The 20,667-nt window shown below is 38.5% G+C and overlaps 1 protein-coding gene across 3 annotated transcripts in view; it reads left to right on the forward strand.

Annotated features, from left to right (window-relative positions):
- Window positions 1-20,667, forward strand: part of THADA (THADA armadillo repeat containing) — a 328,815-nt gene that overhangs the window by 52,850 nt on the left and 255,298 nt on the right. For all 3 annotated transcript variants that reach the window (XM_069583453.1, XM_069583452.1, XM_069583454.1), the window contains one exon: window positions 8,568-8,677. In XM_069583453.1, coding sequence (XP_069439554.1) covers window positions 8,568-8,677 — 110 coding nt within the window. The remainder of the gene's footprint in view (window positions 1-8,567; window positions 8,678-20,667) is intronic.

Consider the following 20,667-nt stretch of genomic DNA (forward strand, 5'->3'; position numbering starts at 1 on the left):
CTCTTTGGAAAACTTAAATCTTGATCACCTTCAATTTTACTAAAAAATATTCAGTTTTTCTAAAAATTTAAAATGCTCCTAAAAGTGTGGGAGCATTGAGACAATGAACTCTAAGGTCACCAAGAAATTGGGGTTATTTGTATTATAGAGGATTCTTGCTTTTAAACATAAAATTTTGTTCCATGAAATCCCTTTAAACATATTCCCACGTACTTAGTACTTTTAAGAGTTAAAAATATAAACAACAGAGAAGAGTGTAGTTTGCACTGGAGTGCCAGGACCAGGCCTAGAGAGTCCACCTTCCTTCCGAGGGCATGGATGCCCTAGTATCACTAGATCTTCTGGGCACATAGTGGCAAAGCTACAGATTTAAGAATCAACAGTGTAGGTGAATGTTATCGCAAGAGACCTGCAGAGACAAAGGTGACTTGCAGACAGAAAGCTCCCTGTTTGAGGTGAAAATTGGGAATTTGGATTTTTACTCCTGAGAATCATAAAAACCATGATCTGCTTTTCTCTCAGTGGATGAGGGAAGCTGTTCTATAGATCCTGAAATATTGATGTTCAGCCTGATGCTTTGCTTGTTCCCCACTCACCCTTCACTCTTGGAAAAGTAATAGGATTGCATTACAACTGGGAATTTGAGGTCTCACATGTAGATGGAGGGCTGGATTTCTTTTGGAAACTCAGCTCCGTGAGGCCCATCCTGGTTTGACAACCCTTTGACAACTTCAATCCCCCATGCATAAAGATGCTTTTAACAGGCCAGCAGGTAGTGAAACTCCAATTTGGGGATTTTTGCTGCTGTTCGAGGAGAGGAGCTGGTGCTTGTTTATAATTCTGAGTATATAATTCACAGACTCCTAGCTGGAAGGATCACAGAGATGATATTATCCAGCTCCCTTGCACAAGGGGAGACTGAAGCCTTTGGATGTTACCTCGTTTGCCCAAGATCACAAAGCTGGTTTGTGGCAACTCTGGGATAGGAACCCGATTCTTCTGCTTCCCAGCCTCTGTTCCGACACAACACAGTGCCACCTTTGTTCTGCATGGCTCATTTAATCTTTCTTTAAATTTAATTTTCCCAGCTTCCCATAGCCAACCAGATTTTTGCAAGTAGTGGGTAGTCAGGTAACTTGCCATTGAACTTTTTAGCAAATGAGCCTTCCCTCGATGACTGCTTATGAAGCAGTGTGTCCTCCACGACTTCAGCAAGAGGAAAATGTGTTCATTCAGAGGCACGTCTGACCTTCCTCCTGCGCTGTAATCGTGAAATGAAAGGTTCTTTCATAAGGTCCCTGTCCGAGAGGCAGAGATAAAACCAGCTTTGAGGGATGTAAGTTGAGACCCTCAAAGAGTGAGCAGTGCATGCAACCTTATCTTACTACTTCCTGACTGGTTTGTGTCTGGGCTTTGAGCTGGAAGCTTTGCTTGCTACATTGTTGGTTCTTTTTCCATGGGATATTGGATACTGAGTACCCACTGATTTTCTTAAACAACTTCCTCTACCTGGGCCATCAGTTCATCTCTTTATATACTTATCCTAATATTCCTAAAAAGAAGCTTCTGGGTAGAATTTTTTTTTTTTTTAATATCTGCTTTCCCCTTGCTAGTAATTATTGCCCCAGAAATCACATGAATAAAAATAATTACCTGTTTGAACTATTAGACATGGGCAATTAAAAAAACTCCTACTTTAGATGCGGTTGTAATTTTCATATACATTTCCTCAGTGCCTTTTGTTTCTGTTTTAGTTTTTGTTAATGAACTACAAATGGGATATATGTTTATTAGTATTCATCAGTCTTTAAGAGATTGTTTCTGTATTTTCTTCTATCAAAGTTTAGTTTTTAGAAATCAATGCAAAGTTTATTGAACTGTACTGAATGCAGGCTACATGGTTATGTTACTGGGATGTGAAGTTGAGCATGGAATCACATCATTTAGTCAACTATATATTGACTGCCTTACTACATGAGTTGTGGCAACATTAAGAAATATAATACATGGTTCTCTGACTTCAAAGGGCTTAGAAGTGTAGTAAGAGATTCAAGACAGAATTTCATTTCAGAAGGTCAGACTGAAGGGCAACTGTTAAAGTGGGACATGGTTAAGAATTTGCCAGAAGACAAAGAATAAACGTTCTGATGGGAGGATGCCTGAATACCAGGAAACCGTCATCTTTGTTATCATTATGTAGGAGGACAATGTTTGGGCTTTGAAGAAATCCCAGGTGTTAGTAAGAAATCACAGCATGTGCCATTAATAAGGTGCTGATGGGAAGGGTGCCTGACAGGGGAGGACGGCCGAATGAAATTGAACCACCACCCCCTGAGATGCCGCCTTGGCAAAAGAGACAGGAAGGCGGTGGAAGGGGTGGGTGGGGTGGGGGAGGTGGCAGAGGAGGTGGTGGGAGTGGGAGAGGTGGTGGAGGCGGGTGGGGAGGTGGTGGGGGAGGGGGAGGGGGATGGGGCGGGGCCGGGGGAGGGGGTGGTAGAGGAGGAGGTTTCCAAGGCAGGGGAGATTATGGTGGGAGGGGAGATTATGGTGGAAGAGGAGGCTATGGAGGAAGAGGAGGCTATGGTGGAAGAGGTTACGGAGATCCATATGGAGGAGGTGGTGGTGGATATAGAAGATACTAAAAGCCACAAAATTTAGATAGCAGTGCTTACTTCTTGATAGGTACATTAGGCATAGTATTCTAAATAACTACTTGAGTGTCATCTTTGAAGTAAACACCATGTTAGATTCCCTGATGGTATCATTCTTGAATTGGCTTGACTATGTAAAAGAACATTGTTTTATATTACTGTTTGATCTCTTAGACAAAGTGATGATTTTTTCCACACTCTGTGTACTCATGAGCATGTTCTGTCTTTTTAAAAAAGAAAAAAAATGAGGAAAAAATATTTTTAAAAGTGTAAATATATTATTACCATCAAACTTGGAAAATGGAAAGTATTTTATTGTCATGATTGAATTTAGATTGTTACCTGTATTTTATTCAGGTCTGAGACACATAAATGACCCCACTTGTAGTGGAAAGGAATATAAACTTATTGCCTCATCTGTAAAAAAAAAAAAAAAAAAAAAGAAATCACAATGGTAGAGAATGTGCAGTGTAAAACGTTATCTTACTATACTACAAACTTCATGAACTATTCTGTTTAACCAAAGTGGAATTAGAAACTCCTGCTGACATCCCTAAGGTTGTAAGAGGTGGTTGTGTCTGAGAGTAAAATTGGAGGTTTGAATGAATATGTGTGTTAGTCGCTCTGTCGCGTCTGACTCTGCGACCCCTCGGACTGTAGCCCACCAGGCTCTTTAGTTCATGTGATTCTCCAAGCAGAAATACTGGAGTGGGTAGCCATTCCCTTCTCCAGGGGATCTTCCTGACCCAGAAATGGAAACCAGGTCTCCCCCATTGCAGGCAGATTCTTTACCATCTGAGCTGCCAGGGAAACCCTAAAAATACTAGAGTGGGTAGCCATTCCCTTCTCCAGGGGATCTTCCTGACACAGGGATCGAACTTGGGTCTCTCACATTGCAGGCAAATTCTTTACCATCTGAGCCACCAGAGAAGGTTTAGGGAAATTAATTAAGGTTTTAAGGATTAAGTCTCATTACCTCATGACACAAAATAAAAACAAAAATTGACATTTAGCAATATTGCTTGCCACTCTCTGCCAGGTACTCTGCTAAATGCTTATATGCATAATCTCTATTTCTTAGACTACTCCTATGAAGTAGGTTCTAGTTTTATCCCCGTTTCACAGACGAGGGAACTCTGTTACATAATTAGCTTGTATTGATAAGGAAGCTTAATAGGGTTCCTAAACCCAGACTTCTTGTCTCCAGAATCCCAGATCCTGACCACTGCACATGCTCTTTGTAGAAATGTCCCACCTGTATACTTGAATCTGTTTCGGCCTTTCTAACTTATAGTGAAGGGAATTAGCTTTTATTTTTTTTACTGTATTTCTCTCTACTATGTAGATAAAGAACAAATGAAAAATGTATTTACATTTGTCCTTTGTGGAGTTCATGCTTTAGATGAATATTTATATTGCTCCTCTGTTTAGTCCGTTGTTGAATTATAGGTGCCTAGAGATGTGGCATGTCCCCTGTGGAAATTTACACCCTGTAAATCCATAAAGCATGTTAATTTGTCTATAGAAGTACGTTTTATGGGAAGTTAAAACCAGATATACTAAACGTTAAACGACAGTGTTGTTCAGTCACTAAGTTGTGTCCGACTTTTTGCTACCCCATAGACTGCAGCACATCAGGCTTCCCTGTCCTTCCCTATCTCCCAGAGTTTGCTCAAATTCAGGTCCATTGAGTCAGTGATGTCATCCAGCCATCTCATCCTCTGTCATCCCCCTCTCTTCCTGCCTTCAGTCTTTCCCAGCATCAGGGTCTTTTCCAGTGAGTTGGCTGTTTGCATCAGGTGGCCAAAGTATTGGAGCGTCAGCTTCAGCCATCAGTCCTCTCAATGAATGTTCAGTGTTGATTTCCTTTAGGATTGACTGTTTTGACCTCTTTCCTCTCCAAGGGACTCTCAAGAGTCTTCTCCAGCACCACAGTTTAAAAGCATCAATTCTTCGGCACTCAGCCTTCTTTATGATCCAACTCTCACATCCATACAGCACTATTGGAAAAATCATAGCTTTGACTATACAGACCTTTGTTGGCAAAGTAATGTCTCTCCTTTTAAACACACTGTCTAGGTTTATCATAGCTTTTCTTTGGTGACCACAACCATCCCCCAAAGAGCTAGTGACTAGAATTTAATTTGAAGACTAGAGATAAGTGGCCTTTGAAAAAATTTTATTGATACTTTAATTCCCTTTCAAAAAGTCTGACATATGTATTATTTATTAAGAAAATATTTTATAAAGACATCATCCATGAGAAAAGAAGTGTTTTGAGGCTTTCTTGGTGGCTCAGTGATAAAGAATCCTCCTGCACTGCAGGAGACACAGGTTTGACCCCAGTCTGGTAAGATCCCACATGCCATGGAGCAGCTAAGCCTGTATGCCATGACTATTGAGCCTGTGCTCTGAAGCCTGGGAGCCACAACTGATGCAGCCCGCGTGCCCTAGAGCCTGTACTCTGCAACAAAAGAAGCCACCGCAGTGAGAAGCTGGTGCACTAGCCCCCGCTGCCCGCAACTAGAGGAGAGCCAGTGTAGTAGCGAAGACCCGGCACAGTGAAAAAAATGTAAATAAAAAAGAAAGAAATGTTTTTGTGCATTTTAAATAGGAGGTTGGCATCAAATAGATTAAAAGACAATGAATTTTCAGAGGACTGTTTCATTGTTTTAATTAAATTAAAAAATTATTTTTCTGATTCTACTATTGTTGTAAGTTTCTGCAGAGTTAAATATGTTCCCTGTACTCTGTTCATCCAAGGGAAGGCATGGCTCCTTTTCCTTGTCCAGGTACTCATGGGCCACTTGGCCAGGTTGACCCCTCCCACTCCTTGTGTGATAGGTACATCCCTTCCTTGCAACCCTGTTTTCTTCCACTGTTTTCTAGCATGAAATCTTGAGGCCATTCAGCTAGGTCTGCTATCAATCACCTGTATAGTCTGTGTTCATTCATATAAAAAGACCCCATGAAGTATCTGGGAGGTAACAGATACTTAATAAATGTTTGTTCATTCATTCTAATATCCCAGCTCTTTCTTATATTAGTTATCTTTTTCCATATTGATTCACCCAAGTATAACCTGTTTAAGGTCTAGCCATTAATCTTCAGTTCAGTTCAGTTGCTCAGTTGTGTCCAACTCTTGGCGACCCCATGGACTGCAGCACACCAGCCTTCCCTGCCCATCAACAACTCCTGGAGCCTGCTCAAACTCATGTCCATCGATGCCATCCAACCATCTTATCCTCTTTCGTCCCCTTCTCCTGCTTTCAGTCTTTCCCAGCATCAGGGTCTTTTCCAGTGGGTCAGTTCTTCACATCAAGCCATTAATCTTACTGTAATAATTTATTTCAATGTAAAAGGAACTTTCATTTCTTAGTGCAGTTAAGCTCCTGATAGGTGCCATCCAGCATATTGGTTTTCTCTGAACTTAAAGCCGTCTCAGGACAGACGTCTTGTTTTGTTCTTTGTCTACCGAACACTGAGCTACTAAGCATTTGACAGAGTGCTAAAGAAGTACTTGCTATCTGATTAATAGAAATATACTCTCTTTAAAGGGAAAAATTCATATTAAGCCTTGATATTACCTAGGTAGGAGTGTTGGGAAATTAAGTGCAAATTGAAATAAGAAAAACTGTCTACTTCTCATGTATGTCTTTAGAATCTCATACAGTTTTCTGAGGCCAGGGGTACCTAGGGTTGAGAAGAGAGACCATCTACTTGTCTCATTCACTTTGAGGTCTTTGATTTTATTATATGCTCTTTGGTTTAGGCCCCTTTAAAGGGAATTAAGGTAAAGGAAGCAAGGAACATCTGATCTTTCTTTGAGAACTAGATTGTAAATCCATAGAGAAGCACTTTACTGGGAACATTCGTTTTCCTGAAGTATGTTTTAATATCTGTAATATTAAAAAATTCAGGATATAGAGAGACCCCGTCTCTATGACTTCCTGTCTTTATTTTTTGTGCCTTAAAACACCTTCTTAGAAATCTTCTTTAGTTTTTCGAGTAATGGAAACGATGGTCATAACCAGTTAAGTAACTGATGTTTCTTTCGGTCCGGTTTTGTAAGGTTATTGAGCTACAGGTCTGTCTTGGGGGTTAAATGCAGATTTAGTGCTTGATAATTCTGTTCAAAATATACTCTGAAATTACATATTGAAGGTAAAAGGATAAGGCTTACCCTGACAGCTAGTGAAAGTCACTCAGTCGTGTCCGACTCTTTGCGACCCCATGGACTATACAGTCCATGGAATTCTTCAGGCCAGAATACTGGAGTGGGTAGCCTTTCCCTTCTCCAGGTGACAACTAGTAGTACGTAGCTTATCAAAAATATTAAAAATTAGGGGTATCGTCAGATCTTCACCTGAAAACTTTAGCTGAAGAGCATAACATGCCACTCTTTGATGATACTGAAGTGTTTTAAACTTAAATAGATTTAAAACTTCTGTTGTAGCCTGCTTCTTTGGTTCTTTCTTGACCTCATGTCTGATTCTTATATCTCTAAATGTATCACCCATCTTTCTATAATTGTATATTTTTTGAGTTTAGAATATGTCTTTACCTTTTCTCTGTTTGGAAGCCTGTATGGAGCTCACGTTGAACTGAATGGGTTTATAAGTTAAGGGCCTATGCTGAGCTTTTAGATTTATTAACTCACTTTAATACACAATCTATGAGGCAAGTGCTATTATTATCATTCCCAGTTTATAGATGAGGAGACTGAGGCAGTTGCCCATGGTCACATGTTTAACTGCTCTTTCTACTATTTATCATCTCTAATGTGTGCAGAACACCAGTCACTGTACTAGGGTAAAAGTTGTTTCTGGATAAACATGTGTGAGCTATTTGGGTAAGCTTACTTTTTCACCATTCTGTGACCTGCTGGGAAGACCTGGATCAAGAGGTACTGAGGTTGTATACAGAATCTTGATTTTCTAAAGCTGATCAGCTACCAGATCTTATGGTATAAAAGTACAATCAACCCACTCATTAACAGTTCATGCTGTACAGAATCTCATCAGCAACTAATTGTCAGTCATGTCTTCTTTAAAATATATTATCATATTTGTTAATTGTTTAAACTTGCATGGAGAAAGGCATCATGTAGGAAAGTGATTGGGTCACATACTGGAAAGCTCCATGCTTCTGACTTGGAGTGAAGCCTGTCAATTTTCAGGGGGCCCTTTGCCCTAAATCTTGCATGGCCATTAACGTGTGTGTGTGTGTGTGTGTGTGTGTGTGTGTATAAAAAGTTAATTTTTGGAAAATATTGTTTAGTAGGTTGGAATTTTAGTTTGGGAAGATGAAAAATTCTGTAGATAGATGGTGGTTGTGCAACAAAGTGAATATACTGAACGCCACTGAACTGTAGACCTAAGAATGGTTAAAATGGTAAAATTTATGTATATTTTAGTCATAATAGAAAACAATTTTTTGAAGAGGGAAAAAAATAGGTAATTATTTCACCTAGGCCTAGGTGAGTGAAGGTTGTCACTTTTTGTGATTTGCTATTGGTATTGAATGATATGAGCTAACAGAGAAAACAGCAAGGTCTATGAAGCTGGCATAGGGAGGCAGGTCTAGCGTAGCTGTTAAACCTTGGTCAACTCTAGAGCCAAATTGCCTAGGTTTATGCACTGTTTCTACTATCTACTTGCTGTGTGACCTTGAATAAGTTACTTGGTCTTTCTGGGCCTCATTTTTCCTCTTGTAAAGTGGAGATAATAATAGTGCTTCTTTCATGGCTTTCTTGTGAGAATCAATTGTGATAATGTCAAAATGCTTAAAATATTAACTGTTGCATAGTAGGTGCTAAACAGACATCTAGACCTGAGTTCTGAGTGGTTACTGACATAAATACACCTGTCAATGTAAACCTAAGTTGAATATTTATTTTTTGATTTTGTTTTGAAGGTAAAAGAAATAGGAGATTACTTTAAACAACACCTTTTACAGTCCAGGCACAGAGGAGCATTTGAACTGGCTTACACTGGCTTTGTGAAACTCACTGAAATCCTAAACAGGTAAAACAAAGCAAATATCCCTTTGTGTACATTTTAAAAAGACTACATGTACAAGCTATGTGCTTGAAGTAGAATTTAGCTATGTCTTTTGATGTTTAAAAGAGTAAGACTTAGTTGGCTTCAAAACTCTTGGAAGAAATTGTTTTCTTAGGTTTCACCATATGATTTACTGCAGATGATGGAGTGAAATGTCCAAACCGAGTTGCTCTCTCATTGAAAGGTGATTTGACGCAAACTCAAAGATCTTACTAAAAATAGCTTTGAAGTTTAACATTTATTTTCATTGAATGAAATCACTGTTTTGTCTGTTTGAAAATTACTTGGCTTGTGGAATAAAATAAGCCCTCCAGTTTTTTGGATTTGTGTGCATTACAGACAGAGAAACACTTAAAGATTTTGCGTTTTTATTCGTAATTTTATCTTGTAGAAAAATGTAAAAGAACAGTAAATAGACCAAAAAATATAAAAGATTTTCCCGCTTACTTGAAAAAATACTCAGGTAGATTTCATATATTTAGCCAAATGTATTTTTTTTTTTTTACATTATAGGTGCTGGCTGATAATTTCATTCATTCATATAATAGATTTCCTCCAAAGAGCTTGTGAGGAAACCTTAAATTACTTAATGACTAAGTGTTCATGGCAAGTGTTCTCTAAATAAAGGTAGTATTTTCCAAGAAAACATTTCCATTGCCTGGAAACTTTTTGAAATGAAGCAGAGTTCTGCCAGCCTTGTAGCCTCAGCAAACATTTTATTTTGGGCCGTTAAGACATCTACTCCTTGAATATTTTTGAAACACTTTTTCACACTCCTGGTAAAAACATTTATAAAACATTTCAACAGTTATGAGCTGCACAGAATATCTTTAAATGATACATTTTTAAATGTCCCTGATATTAAACTGCTGATCTTGAAAATATTTTGTTATCTTTGCAACTCTTTCTTTCCGGTGTAGAGATGACAAGAATATTTTTTTCTCACAGCACAATCCACTTCACTCCCTTCAAATCAGTTAGCAAATGTATGTATTGAACACTAGCTGTGTGTTTAGTCCTATGCTTGATTTGGAGGTTAAAATACTTCTTTATGAGACAAGCTTCTTGCTCTCAAAGAGCTTATGGTTTAGTTGGGGAAATAAGCAGGGATGAAATTCAAAATATTTAACAAATGGTATGTCATGGGCACTGACTGGTCAGAACAGACAGTGGCTGTAAGCACCCAGCATTGCTGTCTGTTTGGATGTGTATTAGCTGAATACGAGCTTGGAAAGTGAGACCAAGACACTTGAACAAGATGATCCAATATAATTATGTCCAAATTTGGGCGAAATTTGCAAATTCTGTAGGAATAGCAGAGAGAAAGCAACAGGGATAGGCTCATAGGGCTTAATGGAGAAGGTAGAATTTGTGCTAACACATGAGTAAGGTTTAAGTAGATAGGAGGAGAAAGGAGGAGACTTTATAAGTAAATACTGAAAGGCTATAATCAGCCTGGCAGATTGTTAGGTAAGTGAGCCAGCCTGATTGTTGCGGTGGTGGTAGAGTTATTAGGCAATAACATCCAGTTGAATAGAAAAAGCCTTATTATGTATGGATGCCTAGAAAGCAGAGTCGCTATAGTAGGGATGGAAAGAGGCACTGAACATTTTTAAAATCTGAAACAGATCTCAGGAGGCATGTAGAATAGAGAAATAGAAATAATCTATGACACAAGGTCTTAGTTCTGCTGGCAGTGAGATTGTATAAAACTGAATCTCCTTAGTCTCTGGTCTCTTTATCTGTAAAGTAAAGAAGAGAATATTTGCCCTATTGACAGAGCTCTCTGGTCTTTCTTATATGGATCAAGTAAAATAGATATTTATGAAGATCCTTTTGCATTGTAAAGTTTTCTACAAGTGTAAAACATTATGAGACTGATGTTGGTTATGGTGTTGTTACATCAAAGTAGTTTTACAGTTGGAAGTGTTAGGTTAGATAGATTGTAATGACAGATAGTAGTGAGGAGAGGCTGGCATCAGCTATTAATAATCTAGAACAGAGGTGATGCAAGCTTTGATGATGGCTCTAGGAATGGAGGGAAAGAAGTGACGTCTCAATTAATGTTTAGCCCCATGTAGTAACAACTCGACACAAGACATTTTGAATGCTTAGAAGGGAAGCCGTGGACATCTCTTATTTTATGATTCGATGTGTCAAGAATTAAGGCAGTGCATACCTGAGTGATTCTTCTCCTTGGGGTATTTACTGAATTCAGTTGGTGGTATTCAGCTGACATATGAACTGGTCGGGAGGGTCCAAGACAGATTTATTCACATTACGGCACCTTGGTGGGATAACTAGAAGATAAGGCCTTGTTTGGACTGCATGTGGCCTTTCAGCATGGCAGTCGTAGGGTAGCTGAAATTCTTATATAGCAGCTGGCTTCCTCTAGAGAGAGGTTTCCAAGAGAACCAGGAAGAAACTTCATGGTCCTTTCTGGCTTGGCCTTGGAAGTCTCATAGCATTACTTCAGTTACATTGTTTTGGTGCTAAGTGAGTCTTAAAGCCAGCTGGATTCAAGGGGAGGGGCATTAGAATTAAACTTTACCATTTGATGGTAAAGTGGCAAGATCATATTGTAGAGATACATTTGGATGGGAGATACAGTGGTGGCCATCTTTGAAGAATGCAATCTGCCACGTGAAGCAAGCAAATGTGTGTAATGAATGTCCCCAGGGAGTCCATGCCTGTTCCTGTGGTTTAATTCCTAGCGACCAGAAAAGTGGAATTGATGTTAACAAAGGTGAGGGGACTGAAAGAGGGGATTCGTTTGATAAAGATGACCAAGTTTGCTTTGTATGTGTTGAGTGTGAGATGATGGTGGCATATCCTGGTGAAAATATTTAAGTCATAACTGGGAGATGGATTAGTTTGGGTGATATTACAGAATCGGAGATATCTTCTGAGCTCTCTTCATAAATATCATAGTATGATTGCAGTCTTAAGGGAAAACTTAAAAGGAGAAAAGAACAGAAGACCAGGGACAGAGGCTTTTCAACAACTGTATTGTGTAGCTGAAAGCACAATTGAAGGCATTCCAAATAAATGGAGTAGGAAGACAAGGCAAGGCCCAGTGCCTACTATTGCAGCCACCCCTAATCTGCATTAAAGAGCTCCTCATGGCTGTCACTATTGGCTTTTAACCAACCTGTTATGAGTTCCCAACTGTTGCTTCCAAACTAAGTGGTTCTTGATCCCTTTGGAGACATCTCAGATCTGCTGAACAGAATGTTTTACAGAGAACATCTTTGCAGTATGTGTTGCTTCCTTTTGTTTGGTTTTTATTTTTAAAAGAAAAATGTGTTTCTTTTGGATCCTTTTGAAAGCTTTTAAGTTATGAAAAAGTTATTTAGGCATACAGAGTTTTTAAAGTTTGCAGAAAGAAATCTGGACTTTCATGAAAATCCACTGAAATGGAGGCCAACTGCTGGCCACCTCTTGAACTACAGCTGTGTGAAGGAAGCAGGCACTTAAAGAGATTAATGGGTAAATAACAGAAGAGTTAAACATGAACCACATTGTTTGAATTGGTTTTTAATAAGATTATTCAGAATGTCTTCAAATGTAAACTAACTTCACCATTAAACAATCATCTAAGAATAAATAGGAGTGGGAGACACTATTCTTTATTCTGGGAATTTTTTGAAAGCAACACTTGGACACACATACATACACACACACACAGACTTAATATGTTGAGTTAATTTTCTCAGATTCTAAGAATCTGATTTGTTATATGGTGCTTTCTGTTTAAAATTTGATGAAATATTCATATACTCTTTAAAAAAATAATCACCTTCCTATTCATAATTTCCTGCTTAAGCATTTGATTAGTGGTTAAATGCATTAAAGTTATAACTGTAAATTCAGGTTTCTGATGAAATTCTTATATGCTTATTTATGTGCTATCATTTTAGTATTTCAGATTATTCTTTCAATGAGAATGAACAGAATCCTAAACTAGAGTGCTAACCAGGGAATCTAGCTTTCATTTATTCAACCAGAAATTAAAAGCTTAACTCTTAAGGGGATTAAATTGTTCTGTAATTCTAAATCTAGAAGGAAGGTTCATGAGTACTTGATATTGTCTTGCTCTTCATTTTTTTGAATTGCTCTGCTTATTGAAATGTAGCTTAATCCATGAATATTTACTGCACTAATTACAATCAGTTTCACATTATTGGCCTGAAAAACTGAACTGCTGACATTTAGCAATTTCTGTCATAGAATGCTCGTGCTGACTTACGGACATCAACAATTACGGTGGACAGAAGTAATTTTTATATGTATTTCAACTTTCATGAATTAATTAGAACTACTACAATTCAAATTCAACAGAAAACTTCTTATACACCTTTGGAATATAATAATAAAAATTTCGCTCTACTGAAGACTGAAAGATCAAGTTTCTAAGGAGTATGCAATTGAGCAAGAAATACACGTAGAACATAATGTAGAGGTTTGGGGAAGTCATTCAGTGCTGAATTGAAAACATATGTATGATCCTCTCTCAGCCTTATTTTCATCTCCTTTGGCAAGTGTGTCTAAGATACTTTTTATTTCTGAGTATCCTATGATTTTTATTTGGAATAGTAATAATTAAAGAAAAACAAATTAAGTGGTCATCCACTCTTGGAAGCCATATTAATACTTTATATAGGTTAAAAAAAATCCTTTAAATCTGCCATTTTTATAGTAGATTAGAAGGATTTGAGGAAAACTAGAATAGCTTAATGATTTTTTCTTTTTTTTTTTCTTTTTTAGAATGTCTTAATGTTTAAAATCTAAATCTTTGTGTCTTTGACTTGTGATCCTTGAATTCTATTTTTAAGTCCACTCCATAGTTGCATAAGATGTTAACCTTCTTTCTGGAACTTTGAATACTCATTTTTTTTAAAGTTCTGATAATAATTCTCAGTGATTTTAGACTCAGTAACAGATGGATCTTGTTCTTAGTGAATAGCTTCTATCTCAGCTTTTTTAGTATGATCCCAGAGTTGTTAATATTCATTTTTTCCTTCTTGATCTCAGGGAATGGTTACATTAAATAACAGAACCAACAATTTGTTACATTCATCTAACCACTTTTTTTTTAATCCGCCGTATCTTGCCCTTCTCCTTGTGGCTTGCTGACTGGTAATTTAATTTCTATTCGGTCACTGTTGTCATTGCCTGTCCCTGCAGCTGAGGCTTTACAGTAGCCCCTGATGTTTTAGCCTGCAGTAAACCTCAACAATATTTGATGGTGGGGAGGGAGGTTAAGATGGCTTCTGTTGATATGTAGCTTTCTCACTGGATCTCATTTGGGCAAATCATTTTTCAGGCTTAAAATTTCTCCATGCTTCAAGGCTGTGTTCCCTATTTAAAATGTGCATGTACATGCCCACAACCTTACTGCCCATCTGTCACTGTTTAATTTAATTGAAATAATAAACATGAACCTTGAAATAATAAACAGTACTTGACTGAAGAATGAATGGAGTGGAGAATTGGAGAATTTAGCTTATGAAATAATAGGAGCTTGGAAAAATCTCTAAATTAGAAAAAATAACCCTACTGAAAAAGTCTGAGGAAATGAAGGTAACATTTCTCAATTAACAATCATAATATAACTAATCAGAACTTGACAAAAAATAGCTCTCTGTTACTGTCCTTAGGTGGATGGATAAACCATTGGAAAGCCACTCTGTAGTCAGGGGACCTGATTTATTGGCATAAAATAGTCTAATGACCAATTAGTTGGGTATACAGCATGTGTAATTTGATTTCAGTCTGGGTTTTATGCTTATCTTAGAATCCTTACCCACTACCAGTGAGATAGCTCTGTGGATAGAAATTGGACTAATCGGTTTATGGAAGAATAATTTGCTTCCGTGATCTTCTCAAGACAACACAAAGGCCTAAAAAGCAGCCGTGGGCTGGCCTGTTCGTTTCTGTTACTTTTGGTAGAGACTCAAGCTATGAAAGTGTTAGTCACTCAATCGTATCCGACTCTGTGACTTGGGCTATGGCACTTAGCATAGAAAAACCAAACCAAATCCAGACTCTCTTGTCTCTTTCCTGTCAGCCTTTTAATTTTATTTCTTTTAATTTCTACTATTTCTTAACTGATAAACAGGAAAAGCAGAATGATTTTTCCACATTTTCTTATTTTCTGATTCCTTCCACATCCCCATCCTTAACCACCACCTCCCTCAGGGTGTAGAGGAAAGAATATTGGGGTATGAGTTAGAGCTGAGTTCTACCTACCAACTCTGTTGACACTAGCAAAGCCATGAAAACCTCTCTAAGCTGCTGTGTCACCTTTGATAAAGGAAGAGAATTCAGCTTTCTAAGGCCTTTTTCAATTTCCGTTCTACTCATAGTACAATGCTGCTTACTAGTTTCTGATTGGGAAAGTCTGGGGATTTGGGGTATGAAAGATTGAGGGATGTTGGATACATTTTTAGTAAACTTCCTTCAGAAGTGGTAAACCAATCTCTTAGGAGTCTTTTGTGGATTAATAACATTTAGTGAGACTGGCTTATGAAGAACCTTGAATCTCTTGTAAGAAAGTTAAAATTTTTATGATGTACTCAGAGATTAAAGACACTGTGTATTTTGCATTAATTTGACACTGTAGTGAAGTAAAACAAAAGAGCCTCAGACAAAGCGGATGTCAGCTGTTTTAGTGGAGACGCACTAGCTAACCAAAGCAGGCTTGGAATTCCCCATGGCTGGGGCTGGTGAACGCATGGGGCTGGCGCAGACAGCCATGGACCGCTTTATAGAGGGACCTTTCCCTGGATTGAGTGATGAGGAACCAAAACAAACAACTAGAGTTTGTCGCATTGTTCTTGGGAGCCTTGCATGGTTCCATTTTTACCTCTCAATTCCTTCATTATCATAAACAGCAGCAACTCTGGAGTTTTGAAATCACTTCCTTGTGAAGTAATCTTTCCTTGCTGGGGAGTAGACAGAAGCTTCATTGAATAGTCAGGCTGGGCTGTTGTTTTTCTCTCTGCACAGCACAGTGACTTCACCATTGAGGAGCCTTATGGGTTTTTTAGCCCTCCTTTTCCACATCTAGTTTTTCAATTATCTGCCCAATTGGAAGCACAGCTGATATGGGGTAGCTGGCACCAATACTGCTGCTAAGTCACTTCAGTCGTCGACCCCATAGATGGCAGCCCACCAGGCTCCCCCGTCCCTTGGATTCTCCAGGCAAGAACACTGGAGTGGGTTGCCATTTCCTTGTCCAATGCAGGAAAGTGAAAAGTCAAAGTGAAGTCGCTCAGTCGTGTCCGACTGTTCCCATGGAGTGCAGCCCACCAGGCTCCTCCGTGCATGGGATTTTCCAGGCAAGAGTACTGGAGTGGAGTGCCATTGCCTTCTCCAAGCTGGCACCAATACTAGTTGGTCCTTATTTATTCATTCAGCAAATGATTTCCTGAACATCTTCTGTATGCCTGTGTAGAAAACACTCTGACCATTCAGAGTGTGATGTGGTAAGCCAGAGTTTCTCTGAACTGAGAGACAATTATTAGGATCTGAATTTGAAACATTTATCGCTGTAGAACTAAGAGAGGCATGTGAGGACCTGAATACGGGACTATAGCTTGTGAGGCCATGATGAGGTATTTTGGGGACAATCTAATGAGGAGCTTTGAGTACTTATATAATATAGGGTCATTGTTCTCTCTCTTTGGAATAGTAACCCAGGCAATAGTGTCTCGTTGAATTTCAAAGCATTTTTACAGTGATTTTATTTTCATTCTTGGGTATTGAGAAATCAAGTGATTTGTCCATAGCCACACAACTAGTTGTGCTTCCCTTGTGACTCAGCTGGTAAAGAATTCGCCTCAATGTGGGAGACCTGGGTTTGATCCCTGGGTTGGGAAGATCCCCTGGAGAAGGTATTTAACCTCAGTTAAATACCACTTTATATAAATCTGAACCCTCTATAGGGTTTTGAACCCTATCTTTGATTTTGTTCTTGAATATTAGGAAAAAATTCTCTCTTGGGGTAATATTTAGGTTCAATTCGGTTCAGTTCAGTTCAGTCGCTCAGTCGTGTCCGACTCTTTGCGACCCCATGAATCGCAGCACACCAGGCCTCCCTGTCCATCACCAACTCCCGGAGTTCACTCAGACTCACGGCCATCGAGTCAGTGATGCCATCCAGCCATCTCATCCTCTGTCGCCCCCTTCTCCTCCCATCCCCAATCCCTCCCAGCATCAGAGTCTTTTCCAAAGAGTCAACTCTTCACATGAGGTGGCCAAAGTACTGGAGTTTCAGCTTTAGCATCATTCCTTCCAAAGAAATCCCAGGGCTGATCTCCTTTAGAATGGACTGGTTGGATCTCCTTGCAGTCCAAGGGACTCTCAAGAGTCTTCTCCAAGGGGGATTTCCGTAGAAAGTATCTTCATATCAGTGCTATGACCGTGGGATGTAGAGATTTCTGAATGTGTTCATTCCTGTTTAAGGAAGCTAAGGAGGGGAACCACCTGTGGCTCTAAGGGCTCCTCTTGGCATTGGAAAGCACTTTTGTTTATACTTTGCTCTCCAGTTGCTATACCCTCTTGGTGTGTCAGCCTGGTTTCTTACAATGGTACACTTAATGGAGTTGGTAAGTCATAAGTTGCTCACTTATTCAGCAGATATTTGAGCCAACTATTGGGGTGCCAGAGCCTATTCTGTGTGTTCGGGAATAAAGAAGTGAACAGGACAAAGTTTGTGCCTGATATCATGGAGCTTGTATTTTAAAGGACATCTAGATAATAATAAACTGTCAAATAACTTTTATGTGTTTTGGTGTGATAAAGTTTACTGTAAGGAAAAGTCTCTCTTTCTCCCTACATGATGACAAGAAGCAGCAGCTTCCCAAGCAATGGGAACAACTGATACAAAAGCATTTTGAGTAAAGAGTAGAATGGTATAAGATGAAGTTGAATGAGGCTGTTCAAATATGTAGGGCTTTGTGAGCCAGGATCTGGTGTTCCCTGGATTTAAAAAAAAAAATTATTGTTTGTAGATATTTTCATTCAGGTGATGATGGTGATGACTGATGATGCTGAGCTTGAGTAAATACTCATTATTTACTATATATTAAGGTTAGGGACAGGCTTCCCTGATAGCTCAGTTGGTAAAGAATCTGCCTGCAATGCAGATAGACCCCGGTTTGATTCCTGGGTTGGGAAGATGCCCTGGAGAAGGGATAGGCTACTCACTCCAGTATTCTGGCCTAGAGAATTCCATGGACTATATAGTCATGGGGTCTCAAAGACTGAGCAACATTCAATTTCACTTTCAAGGTTAGGAACACATCCTTGTTTTGTTCCTAGACAGACTCATTTCTCTGCCTTACTTGAAATTATCTAAACAATTAGCAAAGGAAAAATAAGGAACCATGGTAAGGTAAAAGTTCATTAACAATCAGTAAATAAATAGCTTTGTTTTTATTGATGTTTGCTTTTGTGTACCCAGTAACTTACTTATTTGAATGAACTTTCATTTGGAGTTAGTTGCTCTTAAATTTGACAAAATGAAAGTATGTTTGTGGGAAAGGGAAAGGATTTGCCTCCTTCATGTGCTGGGGGAAAAAAAAAGCCCTTAGTGATAATAGCTTGGTAAGTTATTATTTTAAGAAAAGAAGATAATTGGTAGAGGCTTAACTTTTACTCAGTTGAGGTTATACTTAACTAATTTCCTGGCAATTGAATTTTGATAATTTAATTTTGCTTCATATTTTGGCCTTAAGTGTATTTCATATTTAAAATGTGAAATTAGTTGCTTTTGTTTGAAGGTGAAGTAATTTCTTCAGGCAATCAGTGAGTCATTCAGTTAATTTAAGAAAATAGTTCATTAATGGTAATAAATGTCCCCAGTTGTCTAAAGGAGTTAGAATACCTTCAAAATGAATAAGACACAGTTTACCTCAAGTCAGTCACAAGTAGCTTATCTGCTGAGTGGATTTCTTGCAGGCAATTTTGATACTCCAGCTGGCTTTCTTTCCATATCACCAGTTTGTTTCAAAACTATTTTAAGTCCTACTCTAATGGTAGATATTCAGGGATTGAAATGAATCTGAAAGATAACCTGACTAAAATATGATTAAGAAGGCAATCCTTAAAAACAATATACTCTGGTAATGCATTCTAGGGCTTCCTAGTGACTCAGTGATAAAGAATCCACCTGCTAGTGCAGGAGATGTGGGTTTGATCCCTACGTTGGGAAGATCCCCTGGAGTAGGAAATGGCAACCCAACTCCAGTGTCCTTGCCTGGGAAATCCCATGGACAGAGGAGCACGGTGTGCTGCAGTCCATGGGGTTGCAAAGAGTTGGACACGAGTGAGCAACTAAACAACAACAATAACAACAATGCATTCTAAATCCAAAGGAACCTGCTTTCTGGACTGAGTGTAATTTGGAATTTGTATTCTATTTCTCCCTTCCTAGGGCATAGCATAGTGCCAAGCAGATCTTTTTGATTGTAATAGACCTTTCTTTTTCCAAGTGAATGAATGAAACCTACTGAAGCAAATAATAAGAGAACTGATAATATCTCTCTCATGAACCAAATTGAGCCAAATATGTATCTGAGTATTTAGGGCAGGCACCTGGTGCCAGCTCAGGGACGCCCCGGAGAAGCTTATTGACAGCGTTGAGGAGGGGGCATTACTGAACTAGTATTTGTTGTGCTAGTATTTCAGTGCCCTTGATAGAAAAATAAAGAAATAGGAAAATACCCCTCATCTCCTGCAGTTCCTTTTCCCCCTGTGTTTTTCTTACTTAGTGAATTCCTGCAGGAATACTTAACCTTCATCTGAAGCATTATCTGTAAGCCAGTCCTATACTGCCAGTGGTCTTGGGGTGGGGAAGAAAATACGGGCCAATGAAATCCACAGAGAACTTTAGATCGAATAGTCTTTCCTCTTTTCATCTCTGTGGCCCCAGCTTTTAATCATGGTAAGATCACAAAAACATGTCTTTGCTTTAATTCTCTTTTTTTTTTTTCCTCTTTTTTTTTGTCTACTCATTGTGGTAAAAGTTAACCCAAATATACTTAAAAGACAATGAAGAATGAGCCAAAAAAGACAGTAAGCCATAACTGGATCATTAGCACTTAAATTTAACAGCTCCTAGGGATTTGGGTTTCATCTTTTGACTGGGCGACTGTGTGAGAATTATACCAATTGGCAATGTTAGTAGTAAACTAAAGCTATTGTTCTGTGAAACAGATGCTTTCATCGTAATTTGTAAAAGATATTAATACAAACCTAGTGATCAGACAGTAAGTTCAGTAATGTAAGTAATGTGTGGATTATTTTTATTATTAAAAATTCAAACATATAAATGGATTTCTTATGAAAATTTCCAAACATATAAATTATAAACGTAAAAACATATACACACACATATGTGTGTATGTGTGTGTATATATATATGAGAGAGAGAGAGAGAGAAAGGATAGTGTAATGAACCACCTTTATACATCTTCCAGATTCAGCAGTTACCAGAGTTATGTTACACATGCTTCATCTATCCCTTTCATTGTCCTTGGCTAAAGTTTGGCAAAGTATATCCCTAAAATGTTATTTTGACTCCTATGCACTTAAGTATGCATCTCTAAAAAATATAGACACTTTCTTCTACACTCACAGTGCCATTGGCACATCCTGTAAATAATTCCTTGGGGTCATATAATATCTAATATATACGTAACTATCTGTATTACTTGGAAGTATCCTTTTTACATTTGGTTTTTTCAAGTTGGAATCTAAACAAGGTTCATACTTCTGAGTTTGGTTGTTCTGCCTTTGAATCTCTTCTAATCTTGTGATTTAGACTGTTGATGCCTGGGTTTTGTGGCTGAGGGAGCCAAGTGGGAAGAAGCAGGAATGAGGTAACGGATATTAAGCCAGGCTAAAAGGAAAAACCTTTAAAAATCACAGAGCCTGCTGGGGATAGG

The sequence above is a fragment of the Ovis canadensis genome, chromosome 3 (genome assembly GCF_042477335.2).
Source record: "Ovis canadensis isolate MfBH-ARS-UI-01 breed Bighorn chromosome 3, ARS-UI_OviCan_v2, whole genome shotgun sequence".
In the NCBI taxonomy this organism is placed as follows: Eukaryota; Metazoa; Chordata; class Mammalia; order Artiodactyla; family Bovidae; genus Ovis; species Ovis canadensis.